Below are 25,129 nucleotides of genomic sequence, written 5' to 3'. Positions count from 1 at the left end.
AATACTTGGTGAATAAACAGAGGACATGGCATCCCAGGAGTTCTCCGGCTAGGATCTCAGGCTGCTCTAGGAAGTTCTGAGTTGGGACTTCTCGGCTCTCCTCCTGGGTGTCTGGGGACGTTGCCTTAAACCGTGGCAGCTCCCGGAGGAGAGGAACACATGAAGCCGATCCTCCAGCTCTTTCCTCTGCCCTGACTCTCCTGGATGGCCCCGGACAGATCTGGTGCTTAGGTTGAGGGCAAACGTCTCAGCACCCGCAGGTCACTTGTTCTGCGTGGCCTGAGTCTTAGACGCCAGCACCAGAGAGCAGGGGTAAGTGAGCCACCTGGGTGCCTCGCCAGGCTCGCTTCAGGAGTTTATCACACTTGACTCACTGGGGAAAGAAGGCGAGAAGGCTCTTGCGGGGCTCGGTTCCTGCCCACCGAGCTTTAACCAGAGCAGTTGCACTGTGATCTGTTTATGCTGTTGTCTTAAAACAGACAGTTGATTGCCTCTCTTCCCTGGCTCTCGGGATGGCATGGTATGGCATCCTGGCCTCAAAGGAGGCCGTCGCAATGTCCTTTCCCCAGTCGTTGGGAAAATGGTCACAAAGCAAACTGAAGGTGGTGCCAGCCTGAGGCTTGAAAAAAAAGAAGTGGAAATTTCCTTGCAAGGAAGGGAGCAGGCCCAGGGGGAAGCATAGTAAAGGGGAACACATAGCAAAGAGTCAAAGTGCCAAGTGCTGACGCAGGTGTTTGTTATATTAGACACGAGGGAGGCCTTTGCTTCCGCTCGGCCCGGATTTCCAATGGGCTGAAGTCTGGTTAGTGGGCCAGGGGAGACCTAGGTGTGGCCAGAGACGGTACCTCAGGCCTGACCTTGCCCTTGACACAAAGGACCAGACACCCAGCGAGCGCCGGGGTCCTCATAACTCACAGAATCTCAAGCGGGGAGGAGCTCTGAGAGTCGCCACGCCTGTCTGTCCCTTGTGTCTGACAGAATGAGCCAAGCCGCCAGTAGGCAATGGGTCTGTGAACGCAGAGGTCCCGGATGCACCCAAGCTGGAGACGTAGCTGTGGTAGTTGTCAGACAGGGTGCGACAACCTGAAGAGGAAGTAAAGAGTGGATGAGCTGTGTCACAAAGAGGATGCTTCCCTGTGCTTAACCCTCCTTGTGACTGGCCATGCCTGGTAGCAGCGAACCAAAGGTCACAAGAAGACCATGAGCAGGACTTCAGCCCCTCTGGAGCAGACGCCTCAGTGGCTGGCTGCTGCCGCCTTTGCCTGATGGCCTTCATTGGAAGTAGAAATTTCTTCTCCCTGTGAAATGTGATTGTCAAGCTATAAGGGACCCAATTCACTGTGTACACCTTTCAAGTTTGTCTCTGCCTCCTATTTTAATTTGCAGATGGCTTTGTTTTTGACTTCTGTATGTAACAACTTTAATGGTACACCTCGAGTCTCACCCAGAGTGGTGGTAAATTGCCAAGTTCTCTGAAAAAGTCATGGAGGACTCACATGCACATTGGGTCAGGCCCAGGCAGCATCTCTCAGTAATGAAGCCAGAGCCCCAGTGAGGCCGGCAGATGCTCACCTGTTCTTATAGAAGATTTCTCTGCCCCTCCGAGAGCCCCTGTCCTACTTGAACAGGGAAAGCGCATTTACTTTTTTTGGGTGGGGAGTATCAGGAATCGAACTCAGGACCTCATGGCGCTGCGCCATTGAACTAAATCCCCGGTCCCTACCCATTTTTCAGATGGTTCCTTGTCTTGAGTTGCTTGCCCTTCCCTGACCCCCACTTCAGAAGTATTGGAGAGAGGAGAGGAGGGAAGGTACCTCATGGTTCTCCTCACCTGTTGAGGGGGGAACATTCTGCCAAGGGACAAAGATGCTAAAACCAAGCTTTTCAACTCCTACATACACACCCCAAAGAATTGGAAATTGATGTTTAACGACTTGTGTACAAATACTCATAGACGTACTATGGACAAGAGCCAAAGGCAGGTACAATCCAGACGTCTAGCAACTAGTGAATGGATAGACAAAATGTATTTGATCCACACAATAAAATACTAGTCAGCCATGAAATTTTTTTTTTCGTTTTTTGGTCTTTTTTGAGACAGGGTCTTGCTGTGCAGTTCAGGCTGGCCTTGAGCTCACTTTGTAGCCCAGGCTGGTCTTGACCTCACAACGATCCTCCTGCCTCAGCCTCCCGAGTGCTAGGATTACAGGCGTGCACCACCACGCCCGGCTCAGCCATGAAAATGAATGAAATTATAATACTACATGCCACTGAACATTAAAAAGTTATGCTAAAAAAAAGTTATGCTGAGGAAAAAGGCCACATGTTGTACAGTTCCATTTATCTGAAATATCCAAATTAGACAAATCCATAGAGAGAGAGAGCAGATAGTGATTACCAGGTGCTGGGAGGTGGCCCTAGAAGGTACGTGCAAGTGGACATGGGTCTTCCTTTTGGGTTAATGAAAATCTGCTGGAACGAGTCGGTGATAGTTGCACAGCGTTGTGAACGTACTGAATTCCGCTGAATTGTTCGCTGGGAAATGGTTAAACAGAGGCTGGGGACACGGCGCAGTGGTAGAGCACCTGCTCTGGGTTCAGTCCCCGCACAACGGAAATAAAATACAATGGCACATTTTACGTTATATGCCTTTGTCGTTGCTTGGGCTGCTGTAATAAAATAACATAAACTAGTTAGTTTCTAAGTAGAAGAGTTTACATCTCACAGCTCTGAGAGCTGGGAAGTCCAAGGTGAAGGCGCCAGTGTCTGGAGCGGGCCTGTTCCTCCTCCTTGCTGCAGCCTTGCACCGTGGGAGGGACGAAGGTCTCTCTCACAAAGACATTAATCCTATTCATGTTTTTTTTATTTCTATTTTTTTTGTCTTTTCGAGACAGGGCCTTGCTATGCAGTTCAGGCTGGCCTTGAGCTCACTTTGTAGCCCAAGCTGGTCTCAAACTCCGCAACCGTCCTGCCTCAGCCTCCCAAGTGCTGGGATTACAGGTGTGGGCCACCACGCCTGGCCAGTTCTATTCATGAGAGCTCTTCCCTTATAGCTTAATCATCTTAATATCCTCATCTTGAGTGGGAGGATTTCAACATACGAATTTGGAGGAGACACAGGCATTCGGACCGTAGGGTGGGCAGCTGGGTGAGTTCAATGGTAGGGTGCTTTTCTAGCACAAGTGAGGCCTTGGGTTCCATCCCCAGCACCATAAACAACAACAGCAACAAGAAAACCTAGGGGAGAAAGAGGGAAAGGTGTGGAATCCGGAACACCTTGGTTTTTCGGTTTTCCCTAGTGTAACTCAGTGGTAATAATGTCCTTGCCCCTACCCCCTAGGGTTGGCATGCATAATACATCAATTAGTGTTACATATTTAGCCCATGATAGGCGCTCAGAGGAAACCTTAATTGTCCTGTTTCCTCCATAAGTGTGTAATGTCTATGTATCCCTTTTATTTCCTTTATTTCTTATGACTGTGATTTGTGGCCCCAGACAACCTGACCCACACGAGGCTCACCCGCTCCTTACTGCGTGTGGCAGGCTGTTCCAGGACTGGGATGCCCTAGCTCTTTATGCGTGTATGGGCCATGGGTCCTTAGGTCACTGCTGCAGAATCACCTGCGAACTAATTCTGTGGGCTTCGTCCACCGAATCAGTTTCTGAGGGTTTGAGGGGGAAAGGCCTGGAGATCTGCATTTTTATCAAGTGCTCCAGGTGATGATCATGCATGTTAAAGTCTAAGACCACTGTGTTAATTTGTGCCTTTTTTGTTTGTTTGTTTGTTTGTTTGTTTTTCCGGTACTGGGAATTGATCTCACGACCTTGCACTTGCCAGGCAGGCGCTGTGCTGCTGAGCTAAATCCCCAGCCTCGCCTTTTTATTTTTTTTGAGATGCTTCTCGCTATGTTGCCAAGGCTGGTCTGGAGCTCTTGGGCACCGGACCTCGTGGATCCTCCTGTCCTAGCCTCTCGAGTAGCGGGGACTACAAGCGTGTGCCGCTGCCCCTGGCTCACTTATGTCTTTGCCATCTTTTCCCAGAAGTTCTGTCCAGATTTCTCCCCTAAGAAGCACCTTGGTCTGAGCGTCTGAGTGTCTGTCAGATCACGTGGGTGCTACTGGGTACACTGCCTTCCACTGGACCAAGGACGCCCCGGGGACAGATACCTTTCCTCTGTCCCTCCAGGCACCATGCCGGCCGTGTGTAGGTTCTCTTGGGACGCTGTAGGCAGCGAGGCTCGAAAGTTCTTCAAATCCCATTCTTTCTACTTCCGTAGCTCCGTCTTCCTACCGTTCTATTTTTGACTTTTCTAGGTAGTCTGGGAATTTCATTACTGAGTCACATCAGCGTTTGCTTTTCCAATCCCGTCTTACCCAGGATACGCTAGGTGTGGGCCAGCCCCCGCCCCAGCCTGACCAGCGACCATGGATCCTGGAGCCGGGTCCGAGCCATCTCTGGCTGTCAATGAGCAGGTATTTTCCGGGCCAAGAAGAGGTGAGGGTGCGGGCAAGGGGTGCGGGCAAGGGGCGAAGGCTCCGCAGAGCCCTCGTGCGGTTCCTCACAAGTTCATGGCTACTTTACCTGCCGGGGGGAGTTGCCCAGCTAGGGTTTCTCAGGGGCTGCGTTTGGGGATTTAAGCGGTGACTTTAAAATAGAAATTAGAGTTCACAGATATGTAAGGAGTTTGCACGAAGAAAAAGTTGGAGGTCAAGTGGTTTACTCTATCTTCTCGATTGTTTTCTGATATTTTTGCAATGACCATTTAATCTCTGTATCATTTTTATTTTTTTTTTTATACCATTTTTAAAGGGAGGAAAAAGATTAATACCTCTTAAAATGTAATTGTAATGAAATCCCTCATAAGTCAAGTTTGAGTCGACAGAAGGGACCTGCTTTGTGGGATTTATTTCACTCACACTCTCCTGATGGGTCACATTGTCACTTTTTCCAGCACAGTCTCTGGCTGGGTCCACTTTTCAGGCTTCAGGAGTGTGTTGAAGGCACACAGCTCTTTCACACACAGAGTTTGTCTCTGATTCTTTTTTTTCCTGAGTCTTTTTTTTGGTTTTTTTTTTTTTTTGTGGTACCTGGGACCGAACTCATGACCTTGCGCTTGCCAGGCAGGCGCTTATGCCACTGAGCTATATCCCCAGCCTTTTCCTGAGTCTTGAGGGGCCCAAACGGCAGCACTTCCGTGCTGAGGTCAGGAGCTGAGTGCAGCGGGTGGGAGCAGGAGACTGAGTGTCCAGAGGCTCAGGAAGCACTCGGTGCCAGGCGTGTGGGCAGCAGATGGCAGGACTGAGCGGGCCAGCGTGGGGCAGGAGAGGCTGTGTTTTCGTGATTTCCAGCCCTTTTTCCAGGCAGTTAATTTGCAGGGAAATCTTGGCCCTTCACTGTAGGGTTTTGGAAAATAAAGGTATCCTGAGTTTAAAAAGTTACAGAGCACTGTGGGGCTTCCATTCCTGGCCTTTAGCTTTGAGAAACTTCCTGGTCATTTCAAGGGAAGATGAATTTGTTCCCTGGCCTAACTTACGGTGTGAATACCATGTCAGAGGCCACTCCAGGGTCTGAGCACCCAAGAGGACATATCCACAAGTTGAGGGTAGGTCGTTTCCCACTCCTTAAACTGAATTTAGGAAAGGGAGCAAATAGAAATAACTCTCAGCCAGGCGTGGTGGCGCACACCTGTAATTCCAGCACTCAGGAAGCTGAGGCGGGAGGATTGTTGGGAGTTTGAGACCAGCCTGGGCTACAAAGTGAGCTCAAGGCCAGCCTGAACTGCATAGTGAGACCCTGTCTCAAAAGGACAAAAAAAAAAAAAAAAAGAAAAGAAAAGAAAAAGAAAAACAAGTAACTCCCAAGGGGTTTGTCTCTGTGGGACTTCGCCTAGTTTGAATCAGGCCTTCGCCCTACCCCCAGGGCCTGTGTTCCTCTAGCAGCTCTTTCCCTGGAATCAGGGAGCCATAGCTTTCCGGGGCTATGGCCTTCACACAGAGCAAGCAGGCCTCTGGATAAGGGGTCTGCTTCCTGACGTGTGCACTTGCCTTCCCCTAGTCACCCCCAGAACTCATCCTCAGGGGCTGTCCAATCCCCCTCCGCAGAAACATCCCCGTCTTCTGCTTGCAGGTTATCGTGATGTCAGGCCACGAGACCATCCGCGTGCTGGAAGTTGGCGTGGATGCCCAGCTCCCTGCCGAGGAGGAGGGCAAAGGACTGGAGAGTGTGGCTGCTGAGAACCCCCAAGGCGGGGGCCCTGCTGAAGCCAGTGGATCTGCTGGTGAAGCTGGGCCGGGCCACCCAGACCCCGCCGCAGAGCCAGCTGGTATGAGCCCATCACTCCTATCCACGAACACCCCCAAGTCCCTTCTGTGTTCCTGTGGGGAACTAGCACAGCCCCAGGGGTCCAGGTGACATTAGGATCTTGTCTTCCTGTCCTCTGGACAGGCTTTGGCCTCGGCCCCTACTCCCGGCCAGCAGGGATGCGCTACCCTCCTTGTTCCTGGAACAGTAGCTCTCCTTGCAGTCCCTTGGAGGCCTGCACTGGGATGGTTCAGGCTAAGGTGGGAAGAGGTTGGCAGGGCTCAGCTGAGGGGTTAAATCAACCTCAGAGGAGTCCTAAGTCCAAACCAAACTGTGAGGCCCAGTGCGGAGAGGACTGGGCCTTCGGAATCCAGCCAGCCTTTCCAGCTCCATCCTTTTTGTAGTTGGGCTGAGCGGTCTCAGGAGCTGAGCGTGGAAGGGCATCTTCGCTCCCTCACACTAGGATGTAGAGCAGGTAGAACCCTGCAAAATGTTTGCTTTCCCCTCTCCTGTATATGTCTGGTCCCTCTGTAAAGGGACCTTACAGCGTGAGCCAGCCGCTTCCGCAGCACCCCTGTGAGAGGCAGGCCCCTTGGAGGGCGCGTGTGGCCGTGGGCCCTACTCGTGGCCAGGGATGCCTTTCCATGAACTTGCCTCGTCGGTACCTTGCAGGGTGCTCATCTCTTTCGCAGGAAGCCTTGGGCTTCGTTTGCCATTTAGCATCCCGTGGCTCCTCCCTCCTTCCTCCCCCTTGCCTTGTGCGCATTCGCCCATTCCCCGGACGGGAGCTTTGGGCTGGCGGGCTGGGCCAAGAGGAAGAGCCGAGAGCGAGTGAGAACAGACAACCTCAGAGGAGCGGCAGCTTCTGAACAAGGAAACTGCGACCTCTCCGTACTTGCTCCTCCTGCAGACCTGCATGCGGGTTCTTGAGGACCTTCTTAGTTACTTCTCCTTTTGAGTAGAGGAGTGACAAGAGACAGGACCCTCTTTCCCTAGCCTGGAAATTCTCTGCCTGCAGGCTGAGGCTGCGATGGACCCTCACATGCTTCCAAGGGGCACTGCCCTGGAGAGTGGGCAGGACAGACAAGGACTTTTACCTCTCTGCCACCCTTTCTATTAAGTAGAGCCACTGTGAATTTGCTTAGGAGATTTCTTGGGGTTATCCATGGTGCCCCAACTGCAGTATTTTTCCCCTGGTGCTGAGGACTGAACCCAGGGCCTTTGCACTGAGCTACATTCCCAGGCTTCTCCCTCCCCATCCCCTTCGTCTTCCTCTTCCTCTTTTTCTTTCTTTCTTTCTTTCTTTCTTTTCTTCTTTTTTTTAACTTTGAGAAAGGATCTCACTAAGTCACTAAATTGCCAAGGCTGGGCTCAAACTTGCAATCCTTCTGCCTCAGCCTCCCAGAGTGCTGGGATTACAGATGTGCGCCACCATGCCCAGCCCCGACTTTACTTTTTCACCTTTTGATCCATTTTTTATCTCATTTTTTTCTAATGTGTTCTACTCCTTATCCAAACTTACTGTAGGAAATGGATTCTAAACCAGGAGGGTGGTGCATGCCTGGAATTCCAGCACTCTGCCAGGCTGAGGCAAGAGGATTACAAGTCTGAGTCCTACCTGGGTGATTTAGTGAGTTAGAAAGACTGTATCTCAAAAGGGGTTGGGATGTAGCTCAGTGCAAAGGCCCTGGATTCAATCCAGTCCAGGGAGAGGAGTTCTAAATCAGTTATTTAACTGGGCATGGTGGTCCATGCCTCTAATCCCAGCACTTGGGAGGCTGAGTCAGGAGGATGGTGTGAGTTCGAGACCAGCCTGGGCTACAAAGTGAGCTCAAGGCCAGCCTGAACTGACCCTGTCTCAAAAAGACAAAAAACAAAAAATAAAAAAAACCAACTAAATCAGTTATTTACACCTTAGCATGAATATATGAATGTTTATGGTAGTGTACATCTTACTTTGGAGGTTTGTATTTTGAAGCATTTTCCCATGGAATAGTTTTAGCATTTGCTGGTGTGTGTGTGTGTGGTATTCAGGGTTGAATAGCAGTGAGCTACATTCCCCAGCCCATTTTTAATTTTTTTTTTTTTTTTTGGTTTTTCTCCGGTACCGGGAACCGAACTCACGACCTTGAGCTTGCCAGGCAGGCGCTTTTGCCGCTGAGCTAAATCCCCAGCCCCCCATTTTTAATTTTAGACAGGGTCTCACTCCCTAGGTTGCTGAGATGATAGGAGTGAGCTGCCACCTCGGCTAGGGACTGCATTCGTTATCCAGTGGATGAGGGAAATATTTCAATTTTACTAAGAAGCTGCCACCGTAGATGGATGGGAACTTTCTGGTTGTGCAATATGAAGAAAGATTTCCTTTCATTAAAACAAAACTAAGTAATAGAAAAAAATTTCAGGGTGAAAAAAGAATCCAGTGGTGTGTGTCATTCTAACTTACTGTTTTTTTTGTTTATTTTGTCTTTTTGAGACAGGGTCTCACCATGCAGTGCAGGCTGGCCTTGAGCTCACTTTATAGCCCAGTCTGGTCTCGAACTCACAGCAATTCTCCTGCCTCAGCCTCCCAAGTACTGGGATTACAGGCCTGCATCACCATGCCCAGCCTAATTTACTGTCTACTTCCTGTCACACACATATTTTTATAGCTGTGGCCACCAAGGGCAGAATATGGAGTGTGACACTTGCTCCCCTATTACTTGATGTGCTTATTTCCTTGATTCACATACACTCACATACCTGCTTCTAATTTGGGCAATTGTCAAATTGATTTTTTTTTTTTATTCTCATAAATTATGCTGTTTGGAACATTTTTGTCTTGGTTCTTTAGCTTTTTAAAATTCTTATTTATGGGTTTTTTGGTCTTTTTTTTTTTTTTTTTTTTTTTTTTGACACAGGGTCTCGCTATGCAGTTCAGGCTGACCTTGAGCTCACTTTGTAGCCCAGGATGGCCTCGAACTCACAGCCATCCTCCTGCCTCAGCCTCCCAAGTGCTGGGATTACAGGCGTGCACTACCACGCCCGGCCTAAAATTCTTATTTGTGAGTGTAGTCCACTCATATTCCTTTTGATAGATTTTTTTTTTTTTTTGTACCAAGAATTGAACTCAGGACCTTGCACTTGCCAGGCAGGCACTCTACCACTGAGCTATATCCCTGACCTCAGGAGATTCACTGTTGACATAAGAAGTCATCATATGGAAAGATAAAAATGTACTATCACTTCAAAGAAAAGTAGTTGGCTTTAAGGTACCACATGTTTGTTAGCTCAGAAAATAAATAAACAGTGATAAAACCTGAACTGCATGGTGCACTGAAGAAATGACAGGAACTCCAAATGTGTGTAAACCCTTGGATTCCAGGGTACTATACTTTTTTTTTTTTTTTTGGTGTTTTTGAGACAGGGTCTCGCTATGCAGTTCAGGCTGGCCTTGAGCTCACTTTGTAGCCCAGACTGGTCTTGAACTCACAATGACCCTCCTGCCTCAGCCTCCTGAGTGCTGGGATTACAGGCATGCGCCACCACACCCAGTCAAGTTCTCATTTTCTTACTTTCCTTTTTTTTGTTTCATTACATTTGGCCCAACACAATTCTTTTAAATTTTCCTATGCTCTGATTAGCTGTATCTTCCTTGATTTTTTTTTTTCAATAGTTAAAGTGTTTTTTTTTTTTTTTAATAGTTAAAATGTTTCTTCCCTCTACAGACAAGATAGACCTTCCACTTCCACTCTTGTACTGTTTTGCAAGTCTTTGTTGCTGTGTACCTTGTGTCACTTTAATGTCCTGAACGTCCTGGGTTTTATTATTCTGTGCTGTGAGCAGTAAGACTGCAAGGTTGGGCAAAGCCCTTCAGGTTATTTAATTCAGTGTTGCCCACTCCTGGCTCCTGCTGCATCCCAGGGGAACTTTAAAGAGGAGTGGTGTTTGCTAGCTTCCCCTCCTAGGCATCCTGCTGAGTAGGTCTAGAATACATGCCCAACCAGCATGAGAAAACCACTGACTGATCTGAAGCTGGGAGTCATAGTGCATACCTGCATACCTGTAATCCCAGCTACAGGAGGCTGAGGCAGGAGAATTGAAAATTTGAGGCCAGACTGGGCAGCTTAGCAAGATGCTCTCTCAAATAAGCTGAAGGTGTAGCTCAGTGGTAGTGTGTTAGTCATTTGGGTGCAAGGCCTTGGGTTTGATCTCTGGCAGAGCAAAAAGAGAAAAATAGGATAAAGCAAGCCACTGATCTGTCCAACAGCCATCACCCAGTACTTAAATTCTATCCGGTTAATATCCCTTAGTTATTAGGGCTGATCAGGTCCAAAATCTCCCGGATGAGTATATGGTGAAGGCTAAATAAAAAGAGGCAGTGGGGCATGGTGGCACACACCTGTAATCCCAGCACTGCGAAGGCTGAGGCAGGAGGATCATTGTGAGTTGAAGGCCAGCCTGGGCTACAAAGTGAGCTCAAGGCCAGCCTGAACTGCATAGTGAGATCTTGTCTCAAATAGACAAAAAAAAAAAAAAGGCAAAAGGAATGATTTCAGGGCTCCAGGAGGAACAAAGCTCTCTCACAGAATTCGAGATTCTGTTGGGGCTAAGACCACAACCTTCTCTGGGTGGCCTGTATTTATTTAGTTACGGAAAGAAGGGAGGGGAATACTCAAGAACCTTGGAACCATTCAAGGACTTCTCCAAGTAAGGTATGAAGTTAATCCACCCAGGAGCAAGATGCCTAAGGGCATAGTCTTTATCTAGTTGAGGTTGGGTCCAGGTGTCCTTGGCTGTGACCTTGTCTTATCCTTTGAGGCTTTCAGGTTTCACCAGCCATTAAAGTTCTTAGTAGGGATTAGTGACTCACAGAGATTCACTTACTATGAGTCCACTGCCCATCTCCAGACAAGGAGCCTAGGCCTTGGGCAGAATCACAAGTAAACATGGAAAGCCAGTTGGTTACTTTTAAGTCCTGCTCAGGGCTGTTTCATAGTGGTCTCCATCAAAGTTCCTTTTAGCCTGTGTCCTTACGTGAATTATCACCCTTCTTTTCACTGTTGTGTGGCTGCAGTGAGGTTTCCTGGTGGGCACATCCCAACTCCTGGCCAAGGGAGCAAGAGGAAGTGAGAAGCTCTAGATCCTGGGGATTCCTTGGGAAGCTCCTAGGAACTGCTCGTCTGACTTCCGACTTTGGGGGCTGGCAGAGAAAAGCTGGCAGGCCTGGAGACACCGAGAGCCTGCAGTGTGGTGCGGACGTGTCCAGTTTTCAAGGATTTTGCCCTGCCTCCTCCCTACACCAGCACTTTTTTTTAATCCAAAAAATAGTGATTCTGTGGCTGGCTCAGCCCACAGGACCTGCTCCCGTCGGTTGTAGCTCTTTCCCTCTCTGCCTCGCATCTGCTTCAGGCCCTTTTGCTGTTTCTGTGACAGGTCATAGTGTCCTCTAGAGCCAGGAAGTGAGGGGCTGGTACCCTGCTGTGCAGAGACTGCCTTCTCTTGGTCTAGATGTGGGAAGAGAGTAGCCTGCCAGACCTGGCCCAGGACGCCCAGCCTCCTTGCCTCACTGAGTGGCGTTGGGCAAACTGCTGCATGGGCCGGGAAGGCCGACCGCTGGCCTGGAGTCATGCGGAAATGCAGCGCGGGCTGAGCGGCACTCGAGGCTGCAGACAGGGTGCCCTACTCCTCCAGGCTCACTGCTTGTTCTTCTCTCTCCCAATGCCGTGTGAAGTGAAGTCAATCCCGGGGATCCCTCCGGGCCCTGCCCCTGCCATTGCCACCTTCAGCCAAGCCCCGAGCCAGCCTCAGGCATCGCAGACCCTGACGCCACTGGCTGTACAAGCTGCCCCCCAGGTAAGGGCCGCCCCAGGGAGCTGGACAGAGCGAGCGGTGGAGTGGTTACGGGGTCTGCATGAGGTGGGACGGGGAAGAAGCTGTGGCTTGAGGGAGGCAGTCTCTGGCTAGGCACCCCTGACCTAATCGGGCCCCGTCAGAAAAGAGGAACTGTTCGCCTGGTCCATCTGCTTGGATCCAGAAAGGGTTATAGAAACTGTCTTAACTCTTTCATGCTGCCAGAGTTCCTGTTTATCCAACAATGAGTGAATATCCTTGTCAGCCCCGCCAGCCGATGCCTGGAAGAGTTAATGGATTATTCAGAGTCCTCATTTAGAGCCAGAGAGTGGCCCCAGCGCAGTGAGCCGCTGCCTCGGGATCCCGCAGGCACGCAGAGCCCTGTGGCCTTTGCTCCATGCCCTGATCTCGAGACAGCCAGTCAAGGATTTCCTTTCCTGGAGCTTCTTCGAGGCCTCTTGGGGCCCCTGACCACTTGCAGCCTCTGGCCCAGCTCCCTGGGCCACAGAGCACTGGTCCTGTGGGCGAGGGCCCAGGGAAGGCCCAGGAGGGGGCAGACTGCGGGGAAGAGGCCTGGCTGGGGCGGGCTCGGCCCTGAGTCGTCTGGAGGATTCCTCTGCAGGCAGAATAGCGTGGTCCAGGCACTCCTCAGGGTCGGGCTTCAGCTACGGCTGGGCTCTGCCCGCCCTCTGTGGCCTTTCCCTGCTGCCCTCAGAATGCTTTGTGTGTACTCCTCTGGGTCCAAGAGACCCAGTTTTTTTGCACTGTCAATGTTGATTTTTTATTTTTTCTTTTCTTTTTGAAATCTTGTTTACTTTTACAGGTCTTGACTCAGGAAAACTTAGCCACAGTTCTGACAGGAGTTGTGGTTCCAGCAGGGGCAGTTACTCAACCTCTTCTTATCCCCGTCAGTATTGCAGGTCAAGTGGCTGGGCAGCAGGGGCTGGCCGTGTGGACAATCCCTACCGCAACCGTGGCTGCCCTCCCAGGACTGACCGCTGCTTCTCCTACGGGGGCAATTTTCAAGCCACCTTTAGCCGGTCTCCAAGGTAACGGCAGCTCTCCCCAGGACTGCACCAGGCCCCCACCGCCCAACACTACCGCCCCTGCACGTGTGCTTGCCATGTTGGACTCAGAACCCGCAGCCCACCCGGGGCGACAGCCCTGGAGTCTGGATCCAGTGTCCCAGGCACCCAGTCACAGAGCCGCTGCTCCATTTTGGGACTCTAGGCCAGGACACCACGCTGGCCAGCAGGCCTTTCTTCCTTCAGCAACTGCCTAAGACTGCCCCCTGCCCCCACGCCAGAATCCACCCAGTGACCAGCCTCCTGCGAAGGACTGCAAGAAGAGTCGACATCTGGTTCTTGATGTTGGCGTGTGCCAGCCCTTCAAGGATCAAGGGAATCGTGGCTGCCTGCCCCCATGCCCGCTGCCCCGACCCCTGTCCTTCTCGTGCCAGATCCCTTAGGATTGGAGCTGCTCCAGGCTGTGGCTAGGCGTTTGAGCACCTCTGTCTCTGCCTTGCTCCGTAGCAGCCGCCGTGCTGAACACCGCTCTCCCGGCACCTGTCCAAGCTGCCTCACCAGCCCAGGCCTCGTCGCCAGCCCCGCCCCGGCCACCAGCCCAGCCCCAGGCGCTGTTCCAGACCCAGCCACTGCTGCAGACCACGCCTGCCATCCTGCCGCAGCCCACCGCTGCCACCGCGGCCGCCCCCACCCCCAAGCCAGTGGACACCACCCCACAGATCACCGTCCAGCCTGCAGGCTTTGCGTTTAGCCCGGGAATCGTAAGCTGCTGCCCACGCCCGGGGCTGACCAGGGATGGACCAAATCTTGGCCAGTGAAGGAGCAGCCCCTTGAATGCAGCCCTTTTCCAACACCTCAACAGAGATGGGCTCCCTCCGAGTTCTCCTGTGAGCTGTCAGCTTGTCCGGCCCAGACCAAAGAGGACAACCTCTGCCAAGAGGCCTGGGCACATGCCCCAGAACCTGAACCAGTAGACCACCCTTGGCGGGTGGGATGGTGCCTTAGGGATTGCAAACGTGAGAGCCAGAGGCGCCCAGCCTCTGGCCAGTATCTGTCCAGTGTGGCTGCAGGCTTAGTAGCAGGGCTGCTGGATGTGACCTGGAGCACATCAGCCAACTCCAGTCTGGCCCTTCTACCCTCCCAGCCTGGCACGAAAGATTGCCCAGTTCCATGGCTGTGACCCCGCCTTCCCCCTACCCCTATAGTTCCTGCACAGCGTTCAGTGAATGGACACGGGTATCTGCTCGCCCCTGCCCGCGGCCCGCTTCCCTCTGTCTGGGTCTCTTTCTGGTCCCTTAGTCTCTGAGCAGGGCTCTTCCTCCACCCACAGATCAGTGCTGCTTCCCTCGGGGCACAGACCCAGATCCTGGGCTCCCTCACTACAACTCCGGTCATTACCAGCGCCATCCCCAGCATGCCAGGGATCAGCAGTCAGATCCTCACCAACGCTCAGGGACAGGCAAGTGGTCAGAGCGAGGGCTTTGGAGGCTGCGGGGGAGGTCTGGTAAAGCTAGTGGGAGGCAGCCAGGACTTGGTCTGATAGCCACCCAGCTGCTGTTCACAGGTCTCTGCTGCTACCGAGGGGCGCAGGGATGCCGCCACCACCTTGCCCTGGAGGCGCTCATTCTAGTTGAGGGATTTCATTTGCGGAGCACCCACTCCTGCCAGTAGCCTGCCAGGCCGGTATTGGCATCCCAGTCTCTGATTCACCAACAGACCTGCTGCTGCCCCACCGCAGCTCTGGGGATAGAATGCAGGCAGGACCCTGAGAGTATGGAGCCTTCATTTTGTTGATGAGGAAGCAGGCCGGAGGGGTTAAGTGGTTTGTCCAAGTTAGTGTCTTCCCCTGCCAGTGTGGGGTTGGGGTCGGGCTGGAGCAGGACACTACCTTCACATCCGGTTCCCTGCCCTATTTCCTCCTAGGTCATTGGAACACTTCCGTGGGTGGTGAACTCAGCTAGCGTGGCAGCCCCAGCACCAGCTCAGAGCCTGCAGGTCCAGGCTGTGACCCCTCAACTGTTGTTGAATGCCCAGGGCCAGGTGATTGCGACTCTGGCCAGCAGCCCCCTGCCTCCACCCGTGGCTGTCCGGAAGCCAAGCACTCCTGAGTCCCCTGCCAAGAGCGAGGTACCGGGGGTGGGGTGTGGGTGGGAGACACGGGCGCCTTCCTTCTAGCCTGCCAGGCAGCATAACATCTTCTAAAATTCCCGAGAGAGCAGGGGTCCTCCCAAAAGTGAGGGAGAGCCCCCAAGTAGAAGGCCTACATGAGTGCACTCCCAGGTCCTGCGTAGGGAATCTGGCCTCTCTGGTCCCCACTACGCATGCGCTGCAACGTGTGTGTCTGCGCCCTCAGAAGCCAGTGCCGCTCTTAAAAGTCCAAGGAGGGGATGTGGTCAGAGCAGACTGGCCTTGGGGCAGCTTCAGGGTGAAGAAACTGCTAGGGAAGCCTTAGGAGGTTAATTCCACACCTTCTTCACCCCCTCCCTCTTCACTCTGCACCACAGCTTTGATTATTCATTTATTTGTTCTTTCCAGTTTGTTGTTGTTGTTGTCGTCGTGCTTTGGTGCCGGGGATTGAACCCAGGGCCTTCATGTTGAGCTCCATTCCCCAGCACTATTTTGTTTTTAATCTTGAGACAAGGCCTCACTTGCCCAGGGTGGCCTTCAACTTGCCATTGTCCTGTCTCAGCTTCCCAGAGTGCTGGGACTACAGGCGTGGACCTTCCAGAAGCTTTTTTTTTTTGAGTGCCTACTGTATTCCAAGTGCTGAGATACAAAGATTTCTAAAATGCCCCTGCTGGCTCCGTGTTGGTGATGATGACAGGTGAGCACCATAAAGTCTATGCCAGGAGCAGGAATAAGGCACTCCAGGGTCCCAGAGAAGTAGAGCTCGGACATCCCAGAGGATCTGGCAAGGCTCCAGGGAGAAAGGGCTTTGAACCAGTCCACAGGGATGGCTTGGGTGTGACGGTGCTGTCTTTGGGGAACTGCAGCACGTGTCCGAGATAGAGTGCTCATTCTCAAACCTGTGCCTCAGAGTCACCTGGAAGGCTTGCCAGGAGGAAGAGTTTCTTTTTCCAAAGGTCTGAAGTGGGGCCCCAGAATGTGCATTCTAAGTCTCCAGGTGACACCAAGGCCAGAGGTTCTCAAATGTGTGATGATGCTTCTGAGCCTTGTGAATAACCAGCTTCATCTGAAAAATAGGGATTATAAAAGTGCCCACGTCAGAAGGTTATGGGTATTACACAGAGGCCACTGGCACTCTGGTACCCAAAGCACTGAAAAACAATAGCTCTTACCGATATTACTATTACTAAGGAGTGGGGTGCGCCAAAGGTTATTTAAACATGGAAATGGTTGATCGGATGTGCTTAAAAAAAAATCCCTGTTATCCAGGTGGATCCAAGGTCAGGCCTTATGAAAGCTGAATGATTATCACCTGGTAGGAGGCAGCTTATGTAGTTCCAGCAAGACACAAGGAGCTCTGAACTAGGGCAGAGCCCTTGGGCATGGAGAGGGGATAGACGAGGCAGAACCCAGTGAATTGGAACATTCTGGAGAAACCTGCACTCACTTCCTAGAAAGTTCTTTTTTCCCATCACACTAAAAGTACTACTTTCATATATTTATAGTTTCTCCTGATGTGTGTGTATTGGTGTTTTGAGACAGGGTCTCAGTATGTAGTCCAGGCTGGCTTTGAACTCAAGGCAATCCTCCTGCCTCAGCCTTCTTTTTTTTTTCCTGAGACCGGGGATCGAACTCATGACCTTGTGCTTGCCAGGCAGGCACTGTGCTGCTGAGCTAAATCCCTAGCCCCATGCCTCAGCCTTCTGAGTGCTTGGATTACAGGCATGCGCCACCACACCCGGGCAGTTTTTATGTTTGTTAAAATTCTAACATTATGTGTTGTGGATTTAGCTCAGCGGCAAAAGCGCCTGCCTGGCAAGCGCAAGGTCGTGAGTTCGGTTCCTGGTACCGGAGAAAAACCAAAAAAAAAAAAAAAATTCTAACATTATATGTCATGTAAAAATTTAAAATCCCTTGGGTTGGGGATATAGCTCAGTGGTACAGTGTTTGCATCAGACCCTGGGTTCAATTCCCAGTACCACCAAAAATAATAATGAAAGAAAAATCTTTCTTTTTTGATCTCCAAAGATGATTTCTGTTGATACCTTGCTTAATATGATTACAGATTTTTCTGAAAATGCATATGTCCTTTTTTTTTTTTTTTTTGGTACCGGGAATTGAACTCAGGACCTTGCGTTTGCAGGTAGGCACTTGTGCCATTGAGCTATATCCCCAGCATTGTTCCATAAAAATTATCTTACACTTGGTGCTACGATTCAGAGTAGTTAAGAGAGACACTTTATTCTTTGTATTGACATTTGTGGTGCTGGGAATGAAGCCCTGCCCACACCAGACAGGTGCTCCACTGCTGAGCTGCCCCCAGCGCTGCGGTATTCTCCCACTGTAGCGAGGTCCCACAGTTACCTACTCGTTCCCTCTTCATGGACATTGGAGGCTTGGGAGGCTCTAGAATCGGGTTTAAGTTTCTCCTTTGAAGGCAGAAATAGGAGAGAAGGTATCCCAAAGGTGGGCACTTGGGGATTTGGCCAAGTGCCCTGAAGCGTTCTGAGCACCAGCCCCCTCCCGGGAGGCTTCGGCCTGGCGGGGCTGGTTGCTGTGCTTGTTTGGAAGGTCATTAGCAAAGAGAGGGTGTTAATAAGCAGCTTCTAGTCTTGCTTTTCTTTTTTTTTCTTTTTTTTTTTTTTTTTTCCGGTACCAGGAATTGAACTCACGACCTTGCGCTTGCCAGGCAGGCGCTGTGCTGCTGAGCTAAATCCCCAACCCCTCGTCTTGCTTTTCGATATGGCGCAGGTGGGAATGTGCTGGGCCGTGATGAGGATTTAATGCCCATTTCTGCTCTGCCTCTGGTCCACCCAGGGACTCCGAGCCCCTGAGCCAGGCAGGGGCCACAGGGGCTTGTTGTCTCTCCTCTCATAGGTGCAGCCCATCCAGCCCACACCAGCCGTGCCCCAGCCTGCTGTGGTCATCGCCAGCCCAGCTCCAGCAGTCAAGCCATCGGCTTCCGTTCCCATCCCTATCACCTGCTCAGAGACCCCTACAGTCAGCCAGCTGGTGTCCAGTAAGTGAGTCCCTGAATACAAGAGTGGAGAAGTGGGAGAAGGCATTTATTTGGGCACCTTGACCTTCTCAGATACTGTTTCCCTTAATAAACTTGGTAGATATGGATTGGTGTCACGTACCTGTGGTCAGTGGGAGGCTGAGACAGGAGGGTCCCTTAGGCCTAGGATTTCAAGGCCAGCCTGGACAACATAGTCAGACTCCATTTCAAGTAAATAAAGTTCCTGGAATCCAAAGGGCAAAGGCCCAGGATGAGAGGAAGGCTTCCTCCTCCTTCCTTTCCCTTTCTCCCTCCCTTCCCTCCTCTTCCTCCTCTTCTTCCCTCCTCTTCCACCCCGTTGTTGTTCTCCTCTTCCTACTTCCTGTGGTATTGGGGGTTGAATCCAGGGCCTTGTGCTTGCTAGTCAAGTGCTTTATCCCGAGCTACCTCCCTAGCCCTTTCTGTTTTATTTTGAAACAAGGTCTCACTAAGTTGTCCAAGCTGGCCTTAAGCTTTTGATCCTCCTACCTTGGCCTCTGGAAGCTGGGATTATAGACATGTGCTACCATGCCCAGCAAAGGCTTGGCTTGCCCTTCCTTTTTTTCTCTTCTCCTTTCTCTTCTCTTCTTTCTTCCTTTCTTTTTCTTCCATTCTTCCTTTCTTTTTTTCAACAAGATCTCACTGTGTAGTTCACACTCTCCTTGAACTGACTGTGTACCACAGACTGGCCTCAAACTCATGGCGATCCTCTTGCCTCAGCCTCCCGAGGGCTGGGGTTGCAGGTGTGCGCCCCCATCTGGCAAGGGGTTGGCCTTCTTCTTCCCATTCCTGTTGGACTGGATTCTGGGCACGATGGTGGTGGAGGCTGTTTGGCTGTCTCTCCGACAGGCCGAGTCCTTGGCTGCCTCTGCTATGGTCTTGTGCCCCAGTGTTGGAGGAGCGTGGGTGGCCAGCAGCTGTGCTTGGGGAAGGGCGAGGGAGCGTGGGGCGAGGTCAGCAGTTAGAGCTCATCCCCGATAGACTGGCTCAGGGGCCTTTCCCACGTGTCTTCCTTGGCAGGGTGATGAGGGCATCAGGGTGCCACAAGCCTTTTGCCAGGTGCCCTCATCCCTCACCACTGCACCAGTCTCGACCAGTGGGCCAGATGAGCAGTAATGTGGCCCATCTTACACTCTCCCTGCTGCCTTCCTCTGGCCTAGAGCCACATACTCCAAACCTGGATGAGGATGGGATCAACTTAGAAGAGATCCGGGAGTTTGCCAAGAACTTTAAGATCCGGCGGCTCTCCCTGGGCCTCACACAGACCCAGGTGGGCCAGGCTCTGACGGCGACAGAAGGTCCGGCCTACAGCCAGTCAGCCATCTGCCGGTGAGTGAAGCTGTGCCGGACAGGCCGGGGCCTGCTCGGTGTCTGCTGCCACCGGGCACTCGTGAGGACCCGGGCCTCCAGGCCCTGCCTGTGTGCCCCTTGCTCCTGCTTCTTCCAGACGGGGAAGACTGCCCTAAGGGGGGGCCTGAACCCCGGTAGTAGCCAGAGACTCGCCTTGCGCTTCCAGGGCCCTCTGAAATTTTCCCTCCAATCCTCAGCATCCTCAGTTCTGTCTTCTCGGCAGAACTCAAGACCCAAACCCGTTCAGGAATCCGAGCAGGAAAGGAGCCCAGCTCACAACATTAGTTACAAAAGCGGGACTTGAGTTCTGTCCTTGCCCTCAGCCGTACCATACCCGGTCACGGGCCCATTCCCATGGGAGTGAGGTGTCGCCCTAACGTAACAGAGCTGAGTTTGCCGTGTGCTGCCCACACACTGACTAGTGTGGACGCCGAAACCAGAGGAGGAGTGGCAAAGTTTCAGACAGGAATAAATGCGTTGCTCAGTGACGGCCAAATGGCTTTGTCTGGTCTGTGGTGAGACTAGAGTGACTATTAGAGCAACCCCTGTGAGACTGTGGCTCAGCCAGAAAGCGCAGCCTGGTCAGCACTCAGGGCCTCCGGAGGCCTCTCCTCAACGTGCTGGCCCCACCTGGGCGTGAAAGTTCTGGAGCAGTTGTTTAGGGCCCTGTTGCCATCACCCTGCTGAGCCGCCCGTGGGAATGCAGACCTGGGATACTGAGGGGTGTGAGGGGTCTGGGTCCGGCCGGAGAGGCCGTGGGCGAGGTGGTGAGGGGACCCCGGCTCGGGTCTCGGTAGCCCTGAGAGGAGCTGCCCCTGAAGGGCAGCGCTTCCTCCCAGATGTGCGTGTGCTGAAGAGACCGAGCCGCTGTCTCTGTCCCTTCCCACACGCGTGCTGGCCGCAGGTTTGAGAAGCTGGACATCACACCTAAGAGTGCCCAGAAGCTGAAGCCGGTGCTGGAGAAGTGGCTGAACGAGGCGGAACTCCGGAACCAGGAAGGCCAGCAGAACCTGATGGAGTTTGTGGGAGGGGAGCCCTCCAAGAAACGCAAGCGCCGCACCTCCTTCACCCCCCAGGCCATCGAGGCGCTCAACGCCTACTTCGAGAAGAACCCCCTGCCCACGGGCCAGGAGATCACCGAGATCGCCAAGGAGCTCAACTACGACCGCGAGGTTGTGCGCGTCTGGTTCTGCAATCGGCGGCAGACGCTCAAGAACACCAGCAAGCTGAATGTCTTTCAGATCCCGTAGGGCCCAGCCCCCGCCCTGCGTTCCAGCACTTTGTACTCTTCTTTGCTTGGCACCCAGCTGTCGCCCCTGCGTGACAGTACCTGTCATCGGGCTCCGCGCCGCTGTGCCGCGCTTGCCCTCGGTCGTGAGACTCCACTGTGTGCATGTGCGCCGATGCCTTCCCCCTCTTCCCCCCACCTTCCACCCTGGGGAGGGCGGAGGGGCCCCGTGAGAGCCCCAGGCTCTGGGCTGGGCGTGCCGCACGGAGGGATTTGTGGTGGTACCCAGAAAAGCACTTTGCTAACGTGGTATTGGAGAGGGGGATTCTGCCTGCGAACCAGAAGCTCCCGTCTGGGCCGGGACTGTAGCAGCTCCTGAGGACCCTTGGCTATTAGCTCTTGTTTTCGATGGCATTCTCTTCCTTTCTTCTCTTCTCTTTGGCTCCCTTGTGTTAGTGTGGCAGCTGTGACCGCTGATCCAGTGGAACCGCAGCCTCCTGCTGCCCCCCCCCCCACCTTGCCTACAGGCACATGGAACCCCTGAAAGGACCCAGGAGATAAAATTTAGGAAAGTGTGGTGTGCTGCTCAGAGGGCCGCACACAATGTCTGACCTCAAGGTCAGAAGGTTCCCAAACCCCTGGGACCGGAACAAGCCAGCGCCTCTCCCGGGTTCCTTTGGGGGCGGATATTGCACTAAAGTAGAATCTGATTTTGCAATCTATGTTGGGAGGAAGGAACAGTGACCTTTGCATAGCGTGGAGTTGCCCCGGGTCTGCTGCTGGAATTTAGTGAACAAGGCAGTCCTCCCAGATTTTAATCTAACCTCTGCCCACGGCCACCGCCCCACAAAACCTGAACTTGCAGCCTGGGAAAAAGCACACTGCCCAAGCGCGCAGGCAGCTCTGAAGAAACGTGAGGAAAAGAATACTGAGCTCCTGTCTCCTTTTCTTTTCCAAACTTAGCCCAGGCCTGTCCTGGGCCTTCTGAAGGAGCAAATGAAGCAAAAGGCCAGGTAGGGAGGCCCCGGGGAACAGGGCACCATCCAAGAGGACACGAGGGCCTCCCAGGAAGGTTTCTTCTGGGAGTTTACCGACCTCAGATTTCCTTTTTAACTTCAAGCCTTGGACAGTGAAGAAATCTCATTTTGTTGAGTCGCAGACCGGCCCTTGTGTAAGCAACCCCTCAGTGGTCTTCCGAGTCAGGATCAGGCGGGTTTTCCCTCCGGAGTGGGTAGCCACGCACAGCGGGAGCTGGTGTCTAATCAAGCTGCTAAGGGAGCTTCCGTCCTCATCTTGGCTGGCCAGCCCTTAAGATTCAGTGTGGGAGCCCAGGCGGTCAGGAGAGAATTAGGAGGTTTGCACGGATGAACCTGAACTTGTGGCAGAAGCTGTCCTTAAAGACCGCAAGTCCCAGGAGCGCCCTTCCCTTTCTCTCCTTGCACCCTTACAGAACCTGGTCCCCAGCAGCTGTCCTCCACTGCACCTCACGTGACCTACTGCGGGGGGACGACCACCAGGGAAGGGCACGTCCTGCTCTCCGTGGGTCACCCGCAGAGCCACCTCCTAGCCTGGCTTGCTCTGGGGTACTGTTTTTCCTCTCCCACTTACTGCTGATCCCTCCACAGCCCTGCAGTGCCAGTGTGGCCGCCCTCTTGGGACCCCTGCCAGGGACAGGGTAGTTGTATGTACCCACATTTGTGCCCTGCTGCCTTCGGACCAGCCAGACCTGGCAAGTGCGTGGTAGGGGGAGGAGGCAGGTGGGTGGCTTCCCTGATCCAGCCTCCCAGGAGCGAGAATGTCTCTAAAGGGGGGGCTTTACACTCTGCATTCTGAGTAACAGCGTCCCCACGAGATGACGACTGGCTTGGGAGGGATGTCTCTCCCTCTCTCTCTCTCTCTCTCTCTCTCTCTCTCTCTCTCTCTCTCACACACACACACACACACACACACACACACACACACACACGTTCAGTAGGAATCATGGACCAGAGTGTGTCAAGGATTCAGCAAATCGCCTTTCGGTGAATGAGATGCAGGTTTTCATGCTCAAATGCTTGTATTCAGGGGTGCTTTTCTCTTTTTTGGTGGGGGCAGACAAGTCACTTATATCTGGTGCCCTGGGAGTAGCGTGGAAAACGGTGTGGACATGCAGGAGGACACCATCTGTCTGTTCCCGGCATGGCAGGAAAAAAATCACAAAGCACCCTGGTCTAAATTAGGCCTGGCTGTGTTTTTTCAGCCTCTCCCTCATCTAAATCTGTCTTCCCCAGGCTGCCTAAAACTAAACTGTTTCTTTTCCTCCACTGGAAAGATGGGTTGGTCTTCCAGAGAGATGGGTGTTTGCAGGCTGAATCCCCCGGGCAGTAGGGTGCAAGGTGCCTCTGAAGCATCCTGCAAGCAGAGCTTAGTGTCGTGCTGTGACCTCTGCCCTTGCTCCCCTACCTTAGGACCCCCAGAAAGCAGCTGGGCCTGCTCACTCACTGATCGGGTGGTGTTTTGGGTTTTTTTTGGTGGTTGTTTGTTGTTTTTTGTTAGCATCAGGCTCTGAAATGAGCTCATATGAATTTGATTTTTGAAAGCATCCTTTTGGTGTTAAGCCAGAACCTGGTGGCTCCTTTGCCATGGAAAGACAGGAGAACGGGCAGAAAAGGCTGACTGTATAATTTGTGTTGGTTTTGTTTTGAAGTGAAAGAACAAACATTTCTATGGCCTGCTGACTCAGCTGGGGCCTTTGACCCTGCACGGACGGTGACATTTTATTCAGGTGAAGTCCAGGAAAGAATCTGGTCAGAAATGAGGAACACACTTGAGTTGGAACGAGAAACACCGATGTTTTGTGTTTTGGGGAACCCAGTCATCTTCCTGTGCCCGAGTTCCCTTTCCTCCCTCACAGGCCACATCCTGACGTGGAGGTTCTGACCGTCTCCCAGCATGGGCGATGCCTCCTGAGGGCCCGCGCGAAGGGCAGGGAGGGGAGAATAGGGAAGGAGTACTTGATGTAGTGGTGTGGAATAAACAGTATTTTTCCTTTTGTAACTGGCACGCCTGTTTCTTGGTCGTTGCCCAAGGTGGAATGTAAGGGAACCAGTGACGGAGCCGGGAGAAGCAGCAAGGCACTGTCCTTGCTGTCAGCAGACCGCCTGGAGTCAAGGTGAGGCTCAGGGTCCGGATTCTCACTGCAGAAGGCCATGCCTGGGCTTTTTCAAGGCTCGGCCACTCTCCTTCCTGTGGAGCTAGACCTGCGTCTGGTGCATGGGACCCCAGAGTCCTCTGTCAGGTCCACTCCAACTCCTCATCTCTGGACAGATCACGCTGTTGTGCACACACCGGTCCAGGATGGTGATCTTGAGTCAGTTCGGGCCGGCATAACGAAATAGCTTCAAGCAGGTAACGTATAAACAACAGAAGTTTCCTGCTCATGGTTACGGAGACTGAGAAATCCAAGATCCAGGAACTGTAGGATGTGGTGTCTAACGAGGACCCTCTTTCCCATCAATACACTTTACCCTGTAACCTCGCATGATGGAAGGGCAGACATGCTCCTGCAGGCCTTTTGCTTTCTTTTTTTTTTGGAGACAGAGTCTCACGATGTAGTGCAGGCTGGACCTCAAACTCATAGAGATTGTCCTGCCTCCGCCTCCTGAGTGCTGAGGTGTGCACCACCATGCCCAGCTTTCAGGCCTCTTTTTTGTTTGTTTGTTTGTTTTGGTACCAGGAATCAAACTCGACCTTCCACTTGCCAGGCAGGCGCTGTACCACTGAGCTATATCCCCGGCCCTCAGGCCTCTTGTTTAAAGGAACGGATTTTGGTCGTGAGAGCTCTACTCTTCTGTTTTAACTACCTCCCCAGAGGCCTCCCCTCTTAATTCTATCACTTTTCATTGGAAACTTAAGTCCCAACCCAGAAATTTGGGGAGACACAAGCAGGCCAGCAGTGGCCAAGAGGTGTGTAAGGAGGAGGATGACAGGGCTTGCAGATCAGGCTGAGGGCTGCATATGTGTGCATATGAGGCCCTCTGCCTAGTGAAGTGGGAAGAACAAGGCAGTCTCTAGGCTGGGCCTGGGCCTGGGGTGCATTCTAGTGTGGAAGTGCAAGGAGCACTGGACATCTAAATTCCATCTATTTTAATTTTTATTAGTACATGTTTATGGTATATAATGACTACATTCACCCTTGGAGTTAGTCCAGATACATAATTCTTTTTTTTTTTTTTTTTTTTTTTTTTTTTTT

The 25,129-nt window shown here is 52.3% G+C and overlaps 1 protein-coding gene across 1 annotated transcript in view; it reads left to right on the top strand.

The window, feature by feature from the left end:
* Pou6f1 (POU class 6 homeobox 1) overlaps positions 1-23,934 on the top strand; it is a 26,664-nt gene extending 2,730 nt beyond the window's left edge. Inside the window, exons 3-12 of the mRNA XM_013508496.1 lie at positions 4,316-4,474; positions 6,129-6,324; positions 12,018-12,134; positions 13,052-13,180; positions 13,664-13,917; positions 14,487-14,615; positions 15,080-15,283; positions 18,161-18,302; positions 19,481-19,649; positions 20,575-23,934. Coding sequence (XP_013363950.1) covers positions 4,427-4,474; positions 6,129-6,324; positions 12,018-12,134; positions 13,052-13,180; positions 13,664-13,917; positions 14,487-14,615; positions 15,080-15,283; positions 18,161-18,302; positions 19,481-19,649; positions 20,575-20,920 — 1,734 coding nt within the window. The 5' untranslated portion in view covers positions 4,316-4,426 and the 3' untranslated portion in view covers positions 20,921-23,934. The remainder of the gene's footprint in view (positions 1-4,315; positions 4,475-6,128; positions 6,325-12,017; positions 12,135-13,051; positions 13,181-13,663; positions 13,918-14,486; positions 14,616-15,079; positions 15,284-18,160; positions 18,303-19,480; positions 19,650-20,574) is intronic.
* Positions 23,935-25,129: the final 1,195 nt, after the last annotated feature.

The sequence above is a fragment of the Chinchilla lanigera genome, unplaced genomic scaffold (genome assembly GCF_000276665.1).
Source record: "Chinchilla lanigera isolate Chin_1 unplaced genomic scaffold, ChiLan1.0 scaffold00146, whole genome shotgun sequence".
NCBI lineage: Eukaryota > Metazoa > Chordata > Mammalia > Rodentia > Chinchillidae > Chinchilla > Chinchilla lanigera.
Note: the sequence above shows the minus strand (reverse complement) of the source record. Positions and strands in the feature narration are given on the sequence as shown.